The 18185-nt window shown below is 32.1% G+C and overlaps 3 protein-coding genes across 3 annotated transcripts; 1 reads left to right on the forward strand and 2 right to left on the reverse strand.

Annotated features, from left to right (window-relative positions):
• Positions 1–685: 685 nt before the first annotated feature.
• Positions 686–3418, reverse strand: LOC145589582 (putative inactive poly [ADP-ribose] polymerase SRO3). Its single transcript, XM_081646222.1, has 5 exons — positions 2799–3418; positions 1893–2092; positions 1426–1565; positions 1246–1341; positions 686–854 (listed from the first exon to the last, which is right to left on the reverse strand). The coding sequence occupies exons 1-5, from the start codon at positions 3290–3292 to the stop codon at positions 786–788; spliced, it is 999 nt and encodes a 332-aa protein (XP_081502348.1). The 5' UTR covers positions 3293–3418; the 3' UTR covers positions 686–785.
• A 2117-nt stretch (positions 3419–5535) lies between these two features.
• LOC145589589 (uncharacterized) lies at positions 5536–8206 on the forward strand. The gene is made up of 4 exons (XM_081646234.1): positions 5536–5649; positions 5972–6561; positions 7322–7477; positions 7620–8206. Exons 2-4 carry the CDS (start codon positions 6004–6006, stop codon positions 7953–7955), a joined length of 1050 nt encoding a protein of 349 aa, XP_081502360.1. The 5' UTR covers positions 5536–5649; positions 5972–6003; the 3' UTR covers positions 7956–8206.
• Positions 8207–10466: 2260 nt separating this feature from the next.
• Positions 10467–13421, reverse strand: LOC145603041 (putative inactive poly [ADP-ribose] polymerase SRO5). Its single transcript, XM_081659172.1, has 5 exons — positions 12753–13421; positions 12385–12635; positions 12165–12295; positions 11944–12042; positions 10467–10868 (listed from the first exon to the last, which is right to left on the reverse strand). Exons 1-5 carry the CDS (start codon positions 13289–13291, stop codon positions 10815–10817), a joined length of 1074 nt encoding a protein of 357 aa, XP_081515298.1. The 5' UTR covers positions 13292–13421; the 3' UTR covers positions 10467–10814.
• Between the last annotated feature and the right edge of the window lie 4764 nt (positions 13422–18185).

Raw genomic sequence — 18185 nt, forward strand, 5'->3', positions numbered from 1 at the left:
TATTTTTGTGTGTAGCACCTTTATGTAAATGGAGTCAAAAACTCAAAGTCGATATAGTTACTTTATTTCTATACATAGTGATCTTTATGTAAATGGAGTCGAAAACTCAAAGTTGATATAGTTACCTTATTTCTGTACATAGTGACCTTTATGTAAAGGTTGTCAAATTTGATATAGTTAACTTATTTTTGTATATAATGACCTTTGTGTAAATATCGTCAAAATTGATATAGTTACGTTATTTTTATATATAGTGACTCTATGTGAATGTTGTCAATTTAGATAAAGTTACCTTATTTTAGTATGTAGTACCCTTTAAAACAGTTGAATTGGTTATATGTAAGGTTGGAAAGATCTTTAGAGCTTTTAAACCGTCTGATCTTTTGTACTAATAATGAATGGTTGAGATTTGCTGTTTTCAGCATAAATCTTGTTTTCAACATAAGTCTTGTTTTCAGCGGAACCACCCGTATATATATATATATATATATATATATATATATATTAATTAAAATCCTCGCTTAAGATTATCAAGATTATTTGCACTACTTGTGAAAAAAAATTAATTGCACTAAAGTGCATACATGAAAAATGAGAGATTCAACTATAGATACGAATTCAATAATTATACAATGTAAAGTTTATTACAATTATTAAAAAAAAAAAAAAAAAAAAAAAAAAAAAAAAAAAAAAAAAAACTAACATTAACAAATTTATATAAGACCTTTAATTGAAAGTAAAACTATCTATCATCTTCTCTCTCGTTGTCCATCATCGAAGTTCATCTAGCCACATTTTTTTTCAAGCGCTAATAAACCTTTTTTCCACTTATAATCAAGTGTGTTTTTCATTCCCTGCAAACAAACAAACAAAGAGATTGTAAAATAAAAAAGAACTCGTGTGCTTCCCAACTCTAAACAATATAATTTGCTTTATACAAATAATAATTTATTGTATACAATATGCATTACAAACACAATATGTCATAAATATACATATTACATGTTCTTCTCCATACAATACAATGCAAAATTGCAAACCATTGAGACCAAAATTTGCACTTGTCCCTTAATGAGCCACGAATCTATCGAAGAATTAACTCATTTTTTTTTCTTCAAAAATGGTGAAGTATTTATCAAAAATACTCTTTTGTTCAATTAAAAACTAGAGAAAAAATATATATATATATATATTGCGTAGCTATATCTTTAGATGCCTTACGCCTTTCTTATGAGAAAACACTACCTTTGCTCCACAATGTTTGAGTAATTTGATCAAGAAATCGCGTCCAACACATTCTTTGAGTGTTCCTATAAATTCTTGACGTGATATCTTTCTTTCCTACAAAAATAATCATGTAACAAGTTATTAGAACAAGAAAACAAACAATATAACCACACACAAATTCTTTTTTGCAAATTTTACCTTAAAATCGTTGTGACGTTCAATAATCAAATCCATCCTATATGATGGTAAGACATTGGACAATGCTGATATCAAAGTTGAAAATGGCATCCAAAGAGAAGTTTCCGGTTTCCTCCGTATGTGTTCATCCTTTGGAACTCCTAAGCATATATAAAACAACATAAATTAAAGAGTCACAAGTTTACAACTATATTGTTTCAACTTTCAAATCGCTAACAAATATGCATAAGAAGTAAAAATAAAGTTTCGACAACTAATAATCAATTCTGATATGCATACAACATTTTTATAAAACTCGATAATCTCATATAACAATCAATTTCAACTACCAAATATCAATTCCAATAGGTTAAAATAAATTCTAACCATTATTTTTCCAATCAATAAAGATTTGTACACTTCTTTGAGAACATAATAAAAACAAATAGACAATATTTAAAGAATAAAAGAGTGGGTCAATTGCTTACCCTCCAAGCATAGAACAGTCGTGAAAGAAACAACATATTCTGGCAAAATATGTGTATTCATTTTGTTACTCCAAACAAAATACTCGTTTTGAGAAACAACATCAACATCATCATCAGATTCATCACCCACATTTTCGAATAAAACTCGGCAAAGTAATGCATGTTTAAGCCCATCATCGTCCACTATACAATTTTGCACACTGCATAACAAAAAATAATTTCAATGAGTACTCAATACAATATATAGATTATTGTACACAATATATATAATTATGATTTATTTTTATTTTTTTTTCATGTCAAATACGGGTTAAGGCTTTAAACTTGTATCAACATGTGACACTTATATGTGTTATTTGAGTACAATATATTTCAACACTCCCCTTACATATAAGGTATCTTTAGCTCAAAAATCATACAATTCAAGTCGGTAAAGCTATCAAATTATGGGTCTGATCTCTTGTACCATATCAAATATGAATAGGAGTTTGGGCTGCCACACCAACCAAGTGAGAGAATCCGTCCACTTCACAAATCTAAGAGTAACAATCCTAAAAGCACATAGCAAAATGCCTTATATCTGTTTTATATCTAGGACACTTTTTTTGAGACAATATCTAGGACACTTAAGAGTAGATAAAAGTTAGATAAATATTGAAAAAAAAAAAACTTATTTATTTTGACAAATTTACTGTTTATTATACGGAGTAAATATTAATGGAAAACCAAAAGTAGTAAATACTTGAAAGTATCAAGAATTAGTTTATAATTTAATCTTGGTAAAATCATAATTTCCCTGTTTATCATACAACTAATAAATTATCCAAGAATCAATATAAAAAAATTATGCTACCTTAAAAAAAATATATACAAAAAATAATGCAAAAAATAGGAAAAATCTGTTACCTTTTTGCTAGAGAATTAAGGGGAGCTAAACATATCCCAGCACGATTACGAAATTGATGATGACCAAAACCATCAGAAACAATCCTTTGAATCTCTTCTTTTGAATCACAATACCAAGCATATTTCACAAAACAACCATCTTCATAATTGTTGTTATTATTATTATTATTAATTCCCACTAATGCATTGCGATAAATATCAAAACTTTGAAACCTTGCACGCTTGATACGAGAATTTTTCCAATTCATAGTAAAAATCGCGGAAATAGTTGTACAACTTCTCTTTTCATGGTCATAATCGACCAAAGTCGACAAAAACTTATGCCCAATAATATCAAAAACCGCGACATCGTCATTCAGTTTAACCACATCATCACCAAATAACGATCCATCATTGTTGTCGTTGCTTTCATCGTTGGATTCACCACTAACACAACTTTCGCAATCCGAAAGTTGGTCATCATCGTAGTAGAATTGAACTTCCTCAGCATCCATATATATTTGTGAATAAAAACAGAAGTATTAGATCGTTTAAAGGGGTTAACAAAATGTTACAAAGTTCATAAAAGATAGATATTGTAACATATTTGTAGATTAGAACATATATATATATATATACATAGCATAGGCATGCAATTCGAGTTAGACTTGGACGATACGAATAATAAGCATTTATATAAGGCGGTTATCCAATAGGAAACGGTGGGACCACGTAAGTCGACATATATGACCGACTTTGATAATATTTCCTAATTGTCGGATTGTTTTTATTTATTTTTGTATAATAATTTACACGTCATTGATTAATGTTTTAACGTTCTGTACCATATATATAGAAAGTTTCATACTTGCATGTGAAGGCAAAAATACTTGGTGTATAATTAACAATACAATAATGATATGATTATAATAATAACCAAATCCTTTAACTTCTAGTTTCCTAATTTATTTATTTTTTTGTTTCAAAAAAAAAAAAACTTTTATTTTATTATTTTTTTTAATTTTGATAAATTATATTAAAAAAATTGTCATTAGGAATATTCATTACTGTATTTTAAAATTTTAAAATTTAGCCTAAATCAAACTTGATAAAAAAAAACTTATAAAAACTTATCTTCTAGACTTCTAGAGTATTCTCTATTAAATCGAATCACATATAAGGTTGTCATCGATAAATTTGTCAATAATTTGTCGGTCTTAAAAAAAAAAAAAAAAAAAAAAAAAAAAAAAAAAACAAACTTCTCCTCTAATTTTTGGACCCTTCTTTCTTCAGATCTAGCTATTGCACACATTTTAGGGAAACCATCGATAAATTTGTCCATGATAAGACCAATCTATGATCAAACTTTAGGAACCCTAATCTAATCTCTCATCAAATCTAAACATCATAAAGTTAGGGTCTGTTCTCATTGACTGAACTCAGCTGAGCTGAACTGAACTGAACTGAGCTGGACTGAACTGAACATACTGAACTGAGCTGAAAGAACTGAACTGAAATGAATATTTTATAAGAGAAGGAAATTAGGAGCTGAACTGAACTGAACTGCATTTCAACGTAAGAGAACATGCCCTTAGAGGTGTCTGGTTTGGGTTTAGTGAGGCAAGGCAAGATCGGGTCTATATTAAAGTTGAATTATGCTAAACTATTGTGTTTATGCGAGTCAAAATCTGTATCTGGTATTTTTCGAATTAGGTCACTTGGGTCAAGTTTTGGCATCTCTACATATAGGTAAACCTAAGGCATGGGGTGTCATTAGTAAAGTTGATTAGCAAGTTTCCTTGTTTATGTTAGTCATGGTGGGACGAATATTAATTAGTTTAGTAAAATTTGTTTGTTTGTGTTGCTTTGTCTCATTGTGTGCGCGCGTGATACAAATTAATTTGAAAAAGATTCATCTTGCAGATTTGCGGAATTGATTGTTATTGGTGTATGGTTGCATGTTGATTTGAAAAACTCCAATATTGCAAATTTGTTGCTTTTGAGGACAATCAAGTTTGATCTCCAACGATACATCAATGGAGGTAAAAAACAAAAAATTGGGTCAGGCCGGGCATTAACATAATATCTCGTGTCCGAGCCCGCACAAAGTAGCGGGCTTGTCGGATCAAAGCGGTTTTTTTCGAACCGGGTTTGAATTTTAACTAAAAATGCGTTTTGGGCTAGTCCAAACCCACCCTATTTTCGAGACGAATCGGACCAGGCTAGTGGGTTGGGTCGATGCTAATCACCTCACAATGGAAGTTCTATTATGGAAATTTGTCTAGAATGATGTAAATTAATTAATAAATCTAAAATAATTATTCCGAGAAGAAAATAATCGATTCCATTATTGGTTAGTTCAATGGTGTATTAAGAAATTAAATCTCGTAATGGATGATTATAAGTGTCAAAATTTCAGGTTAACACGATGTGATTCGTATTTTGACGGGCAATTAGACAAGACGCTAGGTCATTAAGGCAAGATGGGTGGTCGTTGAGATTCCAATACAAAGTTAATACGGGCTTAAGGGGTTAGTAATTACCCTAACGTGTTTGAGTTATACTAGCTAAAATGGGAATATTCCCAATAGAATAAGTAACCCACACTTGACACTTGTAGAGTTGAATTTCAAATTACTCATAGATTTTATTTATTATGGGCCTGTTTTGATTTACTAAACTGATTAGAGCTGAACGAGTGAACGGAACTAAATATTTTACTAGAGAAGAAATTAATAATGGAAATGAAATGAAAATAAGCCAAAGAGAACGGACATAATTTCATTCCTCAGTTCTCCGCCTTGTACCACTTCAGTTGGCCGGCGGCGTTATCGTCCCACATTTCTCCTCCTCTGCTCAGCAATTCATCTGGGTATTTTACTTTCTCTATCTTTCTTCTATAATTCATTCCATTTTTTAGTTTTATTATCATCTGAATTTGTAATCTGGTACTATAATTTCATTCACAAGAATCATCCTTTTAACTTGACTGCTTTAAATTGGTGCTAAACCCATGATTTGATGTTTCAACAGTTAACTTAGATTGATAATTTTGGAAAAAAAAAAAAAACATTTTCCCGGATTCTATTGCAATTAATCTGTTTGTGTTTTGCAAATTATGGAACTAATGTGGAGTAATTTATCAGTGATTGATTTGATGAAGAACTCATTTGTGTAAATTTTCAATTTTTTAGGGTTCTAGTGGGCATTAATTTGTGGGTAAAAGATGAGCAAAAGAATGATTGCCATTGGTTTTGAAGGTTCAGCTAATAAGATTGGTGTTGGTGTTGTAACCCTAGATGGAACCATTTTATCGAACCCTAGACACACCTACATTACCCCACCAGGACATGGGTTTCTTCCCCGAGAAACCGCCCACCATCACCTTGAACATGTCCTGCCCCTTGTGAAATCTGCTCTTACGACGGCTGGAGTTACCCCAGATGATATTGACTGTCTGTGTTATACCAAAGGCCCGGGAATGGGTGCTCCCTTGCAAGTTTCCGCGGTTGTGGTAAGGGTTCTTTCGCAGCTGTGGAAGAAGCCGATTGTTAGTGTTAATCACTGTGTTGCACATATTGAGATGGGGAGGATTGTTACAGGAGCAGTTGATCCTGTTGTGCTGTATGTTAGTGGGGGTAATACACAAGTGATCGCGTATAGTGAGGGCAGGTATCGGATTTTTGGGGAGACCATTGATATTGCTGTTGGTAATTGCTTGGATCGCTTTGCTCGAGTTTTGACACTTTCAAATGATCCTAGTCCAGGATATAACATTGAACAGGTAGAATGCGCTCTTCTTGTTAACAAAATGTCTCTTGATTGTGTTATCTCCCATTCTTTGTTTGTGTTGAAGATATATAGGAGTATAACAACCGCATTATTAGTGATAATGTTAACATAGTCAATATTTGTGATTTATTTTGTTGGTTAGTTGCTCTGTATGGATAAATATCAACACTGCATTAGTGGAATTACAGTAATTGTAGTTTATAAGGTCATCTACAGGTAGGATTCCTTATCTTGCATGTTAAGTGGCCAAATGTTTTGAACTTTAGTATTTAGTTTTGGTGTAATATTTGAGCATTGTATTAACATTTCATTATTGCATTGCTCAACTTTATGTGGTCACTTGCACAGAACAGAGAATGCTAACAATTTACAAATACTTTCCTCAAGACACTTTCCCACCTCAAATTAAATAGGAGAGTTTAGAATGGAAGCAAAGAAATTTTTTGCATGCATATGCAAAAGACGTGCATTCTCATCTTTGGTGGTGTGCTCTAGATAGAGTGGTATGATACTCGGATACTAAAATCAACTTGCCATGCTCCTCTTTTACATCGTGATATCTTATTTTTATTCTGTTGTTAATTTCTGAATTTTTAGTCATTTTTGTTTTTGTTTTGATTAGTTAAGGGGTGAAATTGCATACAATTAGACATCTCTAAATATAACAGAGGGGTCCAAACTGGATGTGGTTGTCATTTTCTGTGCTTTGTATCTGTAAATTGTTAACTGGCCTTTTTTCTGTTTATGCCCAGCTTGCTAAGAAAGGTGAAAAATTCATAGATCTACCATATGTTGTAAAGGGAATGGATGTTTCATTTAGTGGCATATTGAGCTTCATTGAAACTACAGCTGAGGAGAAACTTAAAAGCAATGAATGCACACCTGCTGACTTGTGCTACTCTCTGCAAGTAAGTACTTGTTTCGTGTCTGCTTTGATGGCTCATAATTTTTTTTTTATTTTATTATTATTATTTTTTAAAAAATTTGTTATATCTGCAAAGTTTGAAATCTGTGAATTAATTTCTTTGTATCTGGTGGTTGGTATACTAGGAAACTCTCTTCGCGATGCTTGTTGAAATAACAGAAAGAGCCATGGCTCATTGTGATGCAAAAGATGTTCTCATAGTTGGGGGTGTTGGTTGTAATGAGCGATTGCAAGAAATGATGAGGATAATGTGTTCTGAGAGAGGTGGGCGGTTATATTCTACTGATGATAGATATTGCATTGACAATGGAGCCATGATTGCATACACTGGTCTTCTTGCTTATGCTCATGGATTATCTACCCCCCTCGAGGAATCAACATTTACTCAAAGATTTCGAACTGATGAAGTACATGCAGTTTGGAGGGAGAAAGAATCCATCAACAACAATGCAAACAGTTAGGAAAACCCACAACTATGTTAGGTACCCAGTGTTCTGAAGCAGTAGTTTTATTGGTTCAATACCTTTTCTTTTCTTTTTTTCTTTTCTTTTTTTTTTTTTTTCTTTTACATTTTTCCATGGCGAACCAATTGAACTTGTAAAGTGAAATTTTCTTTAAAGTAGGAAGGGGAATACACGATTTATTGTAATGTTGGCATATGTATAATCAAACGATATTAATCATCCATTAACAAGTTCATGTGTTTGTCAAATTAGCTTTCTGAGAAATATTCATTTAATCTTGTTCTGATTCATTGACAGTTCCTAAAAGCATCTATGAGAATCAAGATGGTTAATTTGAACCCTGAACCATGGCCGACACCTGGTTTCTCGAGTTGAATGATTTTGAGGCTGACCTTGCAAGGCTTCTTTGAAGAGTACTATTCTCTTTGAAAAATTTCATCCACCTTGTGAAGGACTTGAAGACACTATCACATGCTCTCACTGGTACCAGTTAACGTTGAGAAGATTGTTATAGGAGTATAATTTATGACTCTCTTAACATAACTCATCCATTATTTTCAAAATTTAAATTTCTATGCTCTGAATTCAGGGACAAGAAGGGTTTTATATAGCTCTCCTTAGTCCTTAGAATTGTGGAAGAATATGTGAGATAAAAGAGCACATATTTAGAGATTAGAATAGAAAATATAGCTTCATGCCTGCATATTATGCTAGAAAGATGAAAACCCAATCATCAAATGCAGAATTATAATTGGAATGGGCTTATAAGTATCAATGGGCTTGTATGTGAATAATTGTCTACTTTTCAGCCCAATGTTATAAATTGATTTGCTAGAGTTGGCTTCATAGCAATTACCAAGTAATCTCTTCTCTCCAATTCTGGTTCTCCTCTTTGAGTATTACCATATCATCTATCTATGGTTTGTCACATACAAAGTATAATTTACGGAGTATGATAGATTAAAGGCAAAAGAATGAACCCACTTGTACCAAAATTGAGAGTGTATCATTTAAAGTCTATTACTGTTTATGCCAATCACTTATTTTAGGATGAACAACCTTAAGTAAGGATTAATATCTTCTACTCCGTAATAAATAAGCGAAGAGAAAAATTTTAATTTCAAATAAGTTGTGACAACTTTTAGTTAATTGAGATAAGTTTAAAAAAAAAAATTGAGAATCAGGTGAATAGAATGTACATTTTTTTTTTTTTGAGGCAAAATAGAATGTACTTTAAAACGGTATTTTCACCACTTTATAAACTTGTGACTGCATAAACGCTTAAGATTATCAATTAAATAAGTGAATTTTCACGATATAATAATTTCTTTTGCTTTTTTAATAGTAATTGCCAAAGAAAAAAAAAAGAAAAAAGAAAACCTCTCATACAAAGCATATTCTCCAAATCTACAATACCATATTGGAACAATCAACAAAACAATAAATAAGCATAGCTAATAATCCAGCTATCCAACAATCCAATTGAACATATGACAACCCAAGTTGGGCAAATAATTGACGTTGTTAGATCCCTCCAATAAAACTAATAAAATTAGATTCAGTTGGACCACACCACAAGTGATCATAATCATAAAAATCATATTCATATCTAATAATACCATACAATATACAAGTAAAATATAAACAATGAATTTTTTTATAAAAAAACTAGTTAACACAAACACACGGTTTTAACACGAGGGAAACACGAGTCACCCCACCCACGGTTTTGGTGAGCTGCTGTGGGTGCGGGTGGGTTGTAGTGGGCTCGACATTGTGGACGCTTTCTCAGGCCGTTGTGCAAGTGCCATTGCTCTCTCTCTCTCTTCACGTGCCCCTTGAGTTGAGTAAAGCTTGTTCATTCACCGTTTTTTCATGTTTACTTCTTTTAATAATATTACTACATTTTTAATCATCCTTTCTTTAAGTGTTGAGGTCTACTTCTATCTATTACTATATTAATTTGTTAAACCTCCCATATGCTCTTGTATGGCAGTGTCATGTGTCTTGTTTATTCAAATTGACTCTTCTTGTGAATCTTGTCAATCACTAATGTTTTATGTATCGTTTTAGATAAGATATTACCAAATACGTTTTTTTTTTTTTCCTCATAATATTTCATGTATCGCCGTATAAAACAGATGTTTGTCTATCAATAATGCAATAATAATTTATGTATGTATCATCTTGGAAAAGATTTGTTAAATCTATAATAATGCTTCATGTATCGTTTCATATAAGATATGCAAATACCATGTACAAGTATCATTTTAGTCCCTTTAGTTGAGATACAAGAAGTTTTCTCAATCTCAATCAACATATGGGACATTCTAATAGCAAGATAATGAGAATATCTTAAATCTTAAGGAGTATATATTTAAATTCGTTATTTATTATGTAATGTAAGATAATTAATACTTCGCGTATTAATTGTCTTGTACGAAGTAGATACGAACTATAGCCAAAACCCAAAAAAATGAGAAACGAAAGTAGAAGAAAGTTGAAGAGTTATCATTTAAGCCACCCCTTTCATTGCTTTTCTTTCACAGTAGTGAAAAGATTGTTCTATTACAAGATTTGAAACAAGTATATGCTCTAATCTATCAATACAAAAACAACCACTACATCATGCGCTCTTTGAGCATTTAGGATCACTACAAACTAATGCTAATCATGTATCCATTCATGTTAATTCTTCTTCTTTTTCTTCTTCTATATCATATCCGATCCATATCGCCCCTCCCATTTCCGAAAATACAAATTTACAACTGTAACAAATCAAAATGACATGAATTAAACCCTATAACACTCTTCATGCGTTACAACTTTGCTCCTTCCCCCCAAAAAATTCAATTTCTAGTCCTTGTTAGTGTTCCTACTGCGAAAGAAACCAAATGGCATCTTCAATTCCTGCGTAACGTAAGAAGGGGAAAAAAAAAACATTAGCTTATTATAATTCCATATTGACCATGTATAACCAAATTGGCTAGTACAAAAATTAAGAAAAATCTTACTCTATTAGACTAAGTCTAAATATATGCAATCTTACGGTCTAAACAATCTTTTTTTTTTCTTTTGATAAATACGGTCTAAACTATCATAGTTCATAATGACGCGATTTTTATAACTGATATGCATATAATCACAAAATACAGGCTACCTCAAAATAATTTGAGTGTAGGTTGTATGTAATTTATTTAAAATTCCAACAAATATAATGAAATCATACTATGTATATAATTCGGTGTTACAAATGAGATTTGGTCCATTCGTCCACCCAACACTTTACCAGCTAAGTTAGTTATCTTCTATACGAAGTATTATAAAGACGCGCCGAATATAGACGTGGGGAAAAAAATCGGAAATGATCGAAACAACGAAAGGAACACGGAAAGCATGCAAGCAAGCAGCAACCACCAAACGTAATCGATAAGGTGTATCAGGCTCACGACAATTACGCATTTTCCCAATTTGCACAATTTGTCAAATTGAGAGTACTATAATTTATAAAAATACATGTACATTTGTCAAATATAATCTGAATCTGATTCTACTCTTAAAAGTGTGTTGAATAAGTACCCCGAATTTGATCCCTTAATAATAATAAATACTTATTTTTATACGGATTTGAATGAACATGAACAAGATGCCGACCTATTATTAATATATTTAAACGTCTCTTAACCGACTTCAATTTTTTAATCCAAACATAGGATCTTTAAATGATATTCGGCATGTACATACACGTATATCAAAAATCCGTTAAAAATGACACATGATTTTATTATAACATTCCAATACCCATAAACTCTAATCATGATTTTATCGTGTAATCCCGAATTCATAAAAATCGACATATATTTTCATCACGCTTTCCTTAACCTCTAAGTCGACTCCACTTATGAAATTAAGATTTTAATTGATTTTATCATGCATTTCGATATAAGCTATAAATCCGAAGTGACCGAAAATTAAAAAAGTTTACCTTAGCGCCTTTACAAGATTTAATAACAGCAATAAGCAGCTTATCCCCTGCTATCTGTCTCACTATTTTTATAAGCTCTGGTCTTGAAATCCTCTTTTCCTGGAAATTATAAATCAACAAAATAAATACAATTAGCTTAATAAAAAAAAAAAACAGAGTAATAATGATTTAAATTAAATTTAATTAAATTAAATAAATAATTAAAGTTGTTAAAGACATACTTTATACTCCAAATGATACTTGCTGATCAAGGAAATAGCATCAGCAGGCAAGAATCTCCCCAAAACTGAGATTAATGCTGGAAAAGAAATCCAAGGGGATGCTGGCATTTTCACCCGATTTTGCGAATTCCCTGTTATAAATTAACACAAGAAAATCTAATTAATACGACCCAAAATAGTATACGTGACTATTACTCGAAAAAGGAGCGGTGGGATTTACCTCTTGAAGGAGAAGAAGGCGGTGGAGTTATGAAACTAACAACATATTCAGGCAAAATGTGTGAATTCATATTCGTACTCCAGATTATGTACTTGTTTGGATTCTCAAAATCATCAACCCCTGAATCAAATTCATCGGAACTTGGTTCTGTTTGAGCTGAGTTTGGGAGAATTAACTCCGATTTTCCGAGAAGAACTCGGCATAGTAGCAAATGTCGAACTCCATTTTCGTCTGGAATCGCCTTCTCAACACTACAAAATTCAATCAAAATGAATAAACAGAAAAATTAGAAATCAATTGTGATTGGATTGAATTAATTTGAGTAATAATTGTACAAATTAAGATGAACAGTTGATTTTGATTATTACCTTGGAGCAGGGGAATGATCAGGAGAGAGAAAAATGGCGGCATTATTGTTGTGTTCGAGGTCAAGGAAGCTAAAACCGCGAGCTAAAATGCGCTGAATCCTCTCTTTAGAACCGCCATACCAAGCGAATTTAATGGCGGAGTTTGAATCACCGCCATTAACGCCGCCGCCAAGCTTAGCAGCCAAACCTTTGGAGTGAAACTGAAACGACTGAACCCTAGCTTGAGCAGAAAAATCCGACGACCAATTCCTCCGATGAACGGAAACCACCTCCGTCTCATCCTCCATTGCCGAGAGGAATCTCCGGCGAATCACCTCGGAGGATCTTTCATCGTCACTGAGCTCAACTGCGAGAGATTCGTCGAAGATTCCTCGCCGGCGGTCACCGGAGGAAGATGATGACGTCACCGCCTCCGGACCGCCGCCGGTTCCGCCGGTGATTCCGCTTTCGCAATCGGAGACGGAGGAGGAATCATTGTCGTAATCGATGGTGATGAAATTCTTGGGGAATTCAAGGTGTTGGACATTGTAAGCTTCCATTATTATCAAATTTGCAGAAAATCAAAATCAAAGAGTTTTGATTTGAGAATTTATGATGAAATAAAATTCAAAAAATTTTCATCTAAATTTGTGATTATTTCAGAAAATTAGTTTTCATAAAAGAAATATGAATTTGTCGGAAATAATAAAAGAATGAAAATAGTGGGGTTGTATTTATATAAGGAGGAGAGAGAAAGGGAAAGAATTTACGTAACAGATCAACCGACTTCAAAGGTAACTGGTTTCCGGTTTTTATTTTTTAGAGGCGGTTTTATGGATTTTTTAAATTAGGCGGTTTAATTTCGCAAATTGTTTCTTTTTTTTTTTGGGTGGATAATAGGAAATATCTAACTCTGAGTTTGCCGTCGGTTTACTAAATTAAGAAAGTGTTGTTTTAAAATAAAATATTATGGACTTCGAAACTTGGGGAGGGAGGCGGTATCTACTTTCTAGTAGGGCCTCTGTAGAGGTTGAGGTGAATTGACTATTTTACCCTTGTTTTTATTTTTTTTTATTTGGTAAGGTAAAATATTCCTATATTTTACTTCTTAAAAAAAAAAAAAAATACGATGTAAGTTTTAAGAAAGTGAATTTAATAGCATACTTCCTCTGTTTTTTTACTTGACCTGTTTTTTTTTTATCACGCTTGCCAATGCAAAACTTTAACAATCAATAACTTAAATTCTCCGAAAGTAAAAATTATAAAAGTTATATATTATGATAGTACATATTGAGACGAATCCAAAAAGATCGTACATGAATATATTTTTCCTTACATATTATTCACAAAATATAGGCAAAGAATGGGTGGTGAATAGTGTAAAAGTCAAAGCGGGTCAAGTAATAAAGAACGGAGGAAGTAATACGTAAATTAATTGGGTTATAGAGTTTTGAGATTTTACATAAATTAACTGGGTTATAGAGTTTATGAGATTTTATGTAGATTATTTGGATTGAATTTGAATCATATGAGTAAATTAATTGGGTTACATGAGTTTAAGAGATTTACGTAAATTAATTGAGTTTTGGGGTGGTAATTAGATTATTTGGATTAGTTTTGCATAAGATGATTTTGGTTTGGACAAATTCAAGTAATTCTCATTCAAAATATTATTTCTAGTCTTAGTATAGTTGAAATATGTTTGGTTCTAATTAATAAAATAACATCATTATATTCACTGATTATTGAGTCAATTTAAACCAGCAGATCGAATTAGATTAATTAAATGATATTGGGTATAATTTGAGTTTTAAATCAAATATTTAGTCCTAGCTTAGGCAATCAGGTATAGATAAGTTTTATCAAGTCTTTAATGGGAAATAGTTCAAATTTGAAAAGTGAGTAACACTCTAAGAATACATTTAAGGAAATTAAAAAATACTCGTACTGCTTAATAATAAATGTGAAATACATATTAATTATTAAATGATATACTTAGAAAGTACATACTCCGTATTAACTAGGATGTATTGTATCCTTGCATGCGAAGTAAATAAAATATAGAAATAAGTATTATTACTCAGTAATTATTACTCCGTAGTTGTTATATACTTGGAAAGTAATTGTTTATTGCTCATTGGGAAGTAATGTATCCTTGCATAAGAAGTAAATAAAATACGTAGTATATACATGGAATAAGTATAACTCCGTAATTATTAACCGTATGTTATACTTGGAAAATAATGTATTATCCTTAGCTTGCCTGAGAAGTATATAAATATACAAAATACGTACTCGTATTAATTATCAACTGTTATACTTGATAAATAATTGTTTATTGGAAAATAATGCATCCTTGCATGAGAAGTAAATTAGTTGAATAATCTGGTTGATAATTGTATGTTGTTAGAGCCACGTACGAAACGTGGGGCAAGGGTGTGTAAAGGATTAAGGTTAATACTTTTGTTGGTTGCATAATTATTTTAGCAAAATTTATTGTTTTTGTCAACTCGATTTAATGGTATTTTGTGACGACTTTGAATCTCAATACCTGAATACCTGATGGTAAATGAGAAAATACGGACTCTTTGTTGCTAAGTAAACAATGGGTTGTTTAATTTGTGTAGTATACACTTTAGGAATTAAGACGTTGATAAATCAAACATTAGTTTAATGACGATGTTGATGTTTATCTATATATGATTTGAGGTTTGAATCTTATGGAATACTCTATGATAAACATTTATAAAAATCCGATGTACAATTTATCTATGATTTATTGACAAAAGTTATCCAAAAATTGTAAAAGTTATCCTAAATTTGATATAAGTTATCTCAATATATAGAGTAATATTATTATACATTGGATGTATACTGATTTGTTAATCATAGCAGCTAAAAATTGATAATATATTACATGCAACTTCATAAAGACTAAAATTAGTATTTCAATTATACCGTCTCACCGTACATCAGTGCAAGTTTTGCATGCATGAGATCGATTGACGCAAAATTGTCGGAATTAAGTCATAAAATGGTTGTATTATACGGGGTATTTTTTGTACGTAGTATTTATTTTCGTTACTGCTTGATTTTCTTATTTTCATAACCACCGAACAAATATGAGATTGTAAGGCTGCCATTTGTCAAATTAAATATGTTGTGATTAAGCGACACTAACAATAAAGGTATTACGCTTATAAATTAATTAAAAGTAGAATGTACCCGTGTTACTGCACGTGATTTATGTATGTTTAGAAAAAAATAGTACTGAGTATAAGTAGAAGTTATAAGGAAGTTATAAATAAGTGTTTTTTTTTTTTGTTTTTTTTTTTTTTTTGACAAGTGTTAATTTGGAGTTATAGCATGCAATTTTTTGGAAATTATTTTATTAAACACACATATAAAAAAAAAAAAAGAGGGAGTGCATGAGAATTGAGAGTTGGAGGTTTGGAGTGATATGGTTTAGTGTTGCAAAAATGACTCTGCAATTATACTACCTCCGGTCCACTTTACTTGCAACAATTTCCTTTGTGGGCCGGTCCACATTACTTGTAACTTTCCCATTTCTTTCCTTTTTTAGTAACTTTTTAGTGGTAAAATTACCATTTTACCCTTACTTTTTTTAAAAACACCCTAATTACAAAACTGATTTTATCTAATTAGCTTAAACCCGAACATTAATTAAGTTACCTATTTTCACCCAAATCAACCCCTTAGCCACCGAAACAAATTCCAGCCACCTTCACCCTCCTTCATCTTCCTCCTCATCACCACTATTCATCAAATTTCTACATAATCTTCCTCATCCCCAATTTTTTTTCTCTCTCTTCCTCAACCTGTCGCTTGATCGAGTCCAATTGAGGCGATTCCGGCGAGTTCCAAAGTTTCACGGCGAAGAATTGAGCGTGAATCAGCGATTTCTCTCTCCTCTCCTTCCTCGTGGTTTAAAATCGGCGGGGATCGGTGGGTTGGGGTTTCAAATTGGTGGGTTGGGGGTGGTGGGTTTCAAATCGGTGGTTGGGTTTTCAAATCGGTGGGTTTCGGGGTTGGTGTTTCGGTGTCGGTGGGTAAGGGGGTCGTTGGGTTTCTGGGGTCGGTGGGTTTTTAGGGGTCGGTGGTTTGGTGGTCGTGGCTGGTGGAATCGGTGGGTTGGGGGTCGTGTTTTTGGGGTCGGTGGTTTGGTGGTCGTGGCTGGGTTGGTGGTCGTGGCTGGGTTGGTGGTGGTGGGTTTTTTTTTATTACTTGATTAATACTTAATTATATACCCTTATCTTTTATTAAACATGCTTAGAAAATTTTGCCTCGGCCTCCGCAAACCCCCCCCAAAGTTGAAACTAAAGTGGATTGGAGGTAGTATAATAGATTACAAGCACGTAGCTTAGCATTGGAGTGTAGAACAGATCCTAATTCATAGATTTGGCTATGTTACTTAATGAAAATTTGTCAAATATGAAAGACTTTTTAAATCTTCATAGCCTTCTTTAGCAGAAAATTTTCTAATTAATAATTAAAAAAAGGTATGTAATTAAGTCAAATTAATTAAATAAGAATTGCCTTGCACAAGAAGTATATAAGCTGAATAATGATCGTACTTTTTTTGTGGCCAGTATGGCCACGTAGGAAACGTGGGGCTGGTATTCAGTGGGTTTCCGACTTTGCGTTGTTCGTTTATTTTGAGCTATTTTTAGGGTTAGTATAGTATTAATGAAGCTTAGGGTTCGTTTGGCATTGTTGCGGTTTTCAGTTTTTTGGTTTTTTGTATTTTAAAAGTGTATGATATATGTCATATAATGAATTAAAAATTAGTCAAACTTATTAAAATCATGCTAATTTTGAAAACTGACAATAGAAAAGTGAAAACACCTTTTTCTTGTTTCCTGTTTTTGGTTTTTTGTTTTAAAAAAAACTGAAAACTGAAAACAAAAAACAATGCCAAACAAGCCCTAGCTTTTACCTTTTCTGAAAACAAATAGGATTGCAAAACAAGTAATTTCACGTTTAAGAAAGAAAGTTAATCGTGTAACACAATTGGAGGAAAGATGCCAATAATATAATGTCAATCATATCATGATTTACCAAAGCATTTAAAAGAATTATCATATATTTTTTTTTTCAAGAGCACAATATTATGACATTAGTACATTACTCTAACAATCTAGCTAGTAATACGTAATCAATAAGGGTGAGCAAAAATTCCGGGTACCTGTAATTGGAATCGGAATCGTTTAGGAACCGACAGGTCCGGAATTGTAATTGATGGATCTGATGATTCTAATTCCAAGTAATAAATTAAGGATCAGGTTGCAAGACAACAATCGGTTCTAATTCCAATTCTCAGTTTTATGGACTCAAAATCGGTTAAGTATCCGATTACCCATTATATATTAAACCAAATATATTTAAAAAATCAAAAATATGTTGAATGTATATTGTATTTAGTAAAATAAAAAT

Source organism: Chenopodium album, chromosome 2 (assembly GCF_948465745.1).
Source record: "Chenopodium album chromosome 2, dcCheAlbu1.1, whole genome shotgun sequence".
NCBI lineage: Eukaryota > Viridiplantae > Streptophyta > Magnoliopsida > Caryophyllales > Amaranthaceae > Chenopodium > Chenopodium album.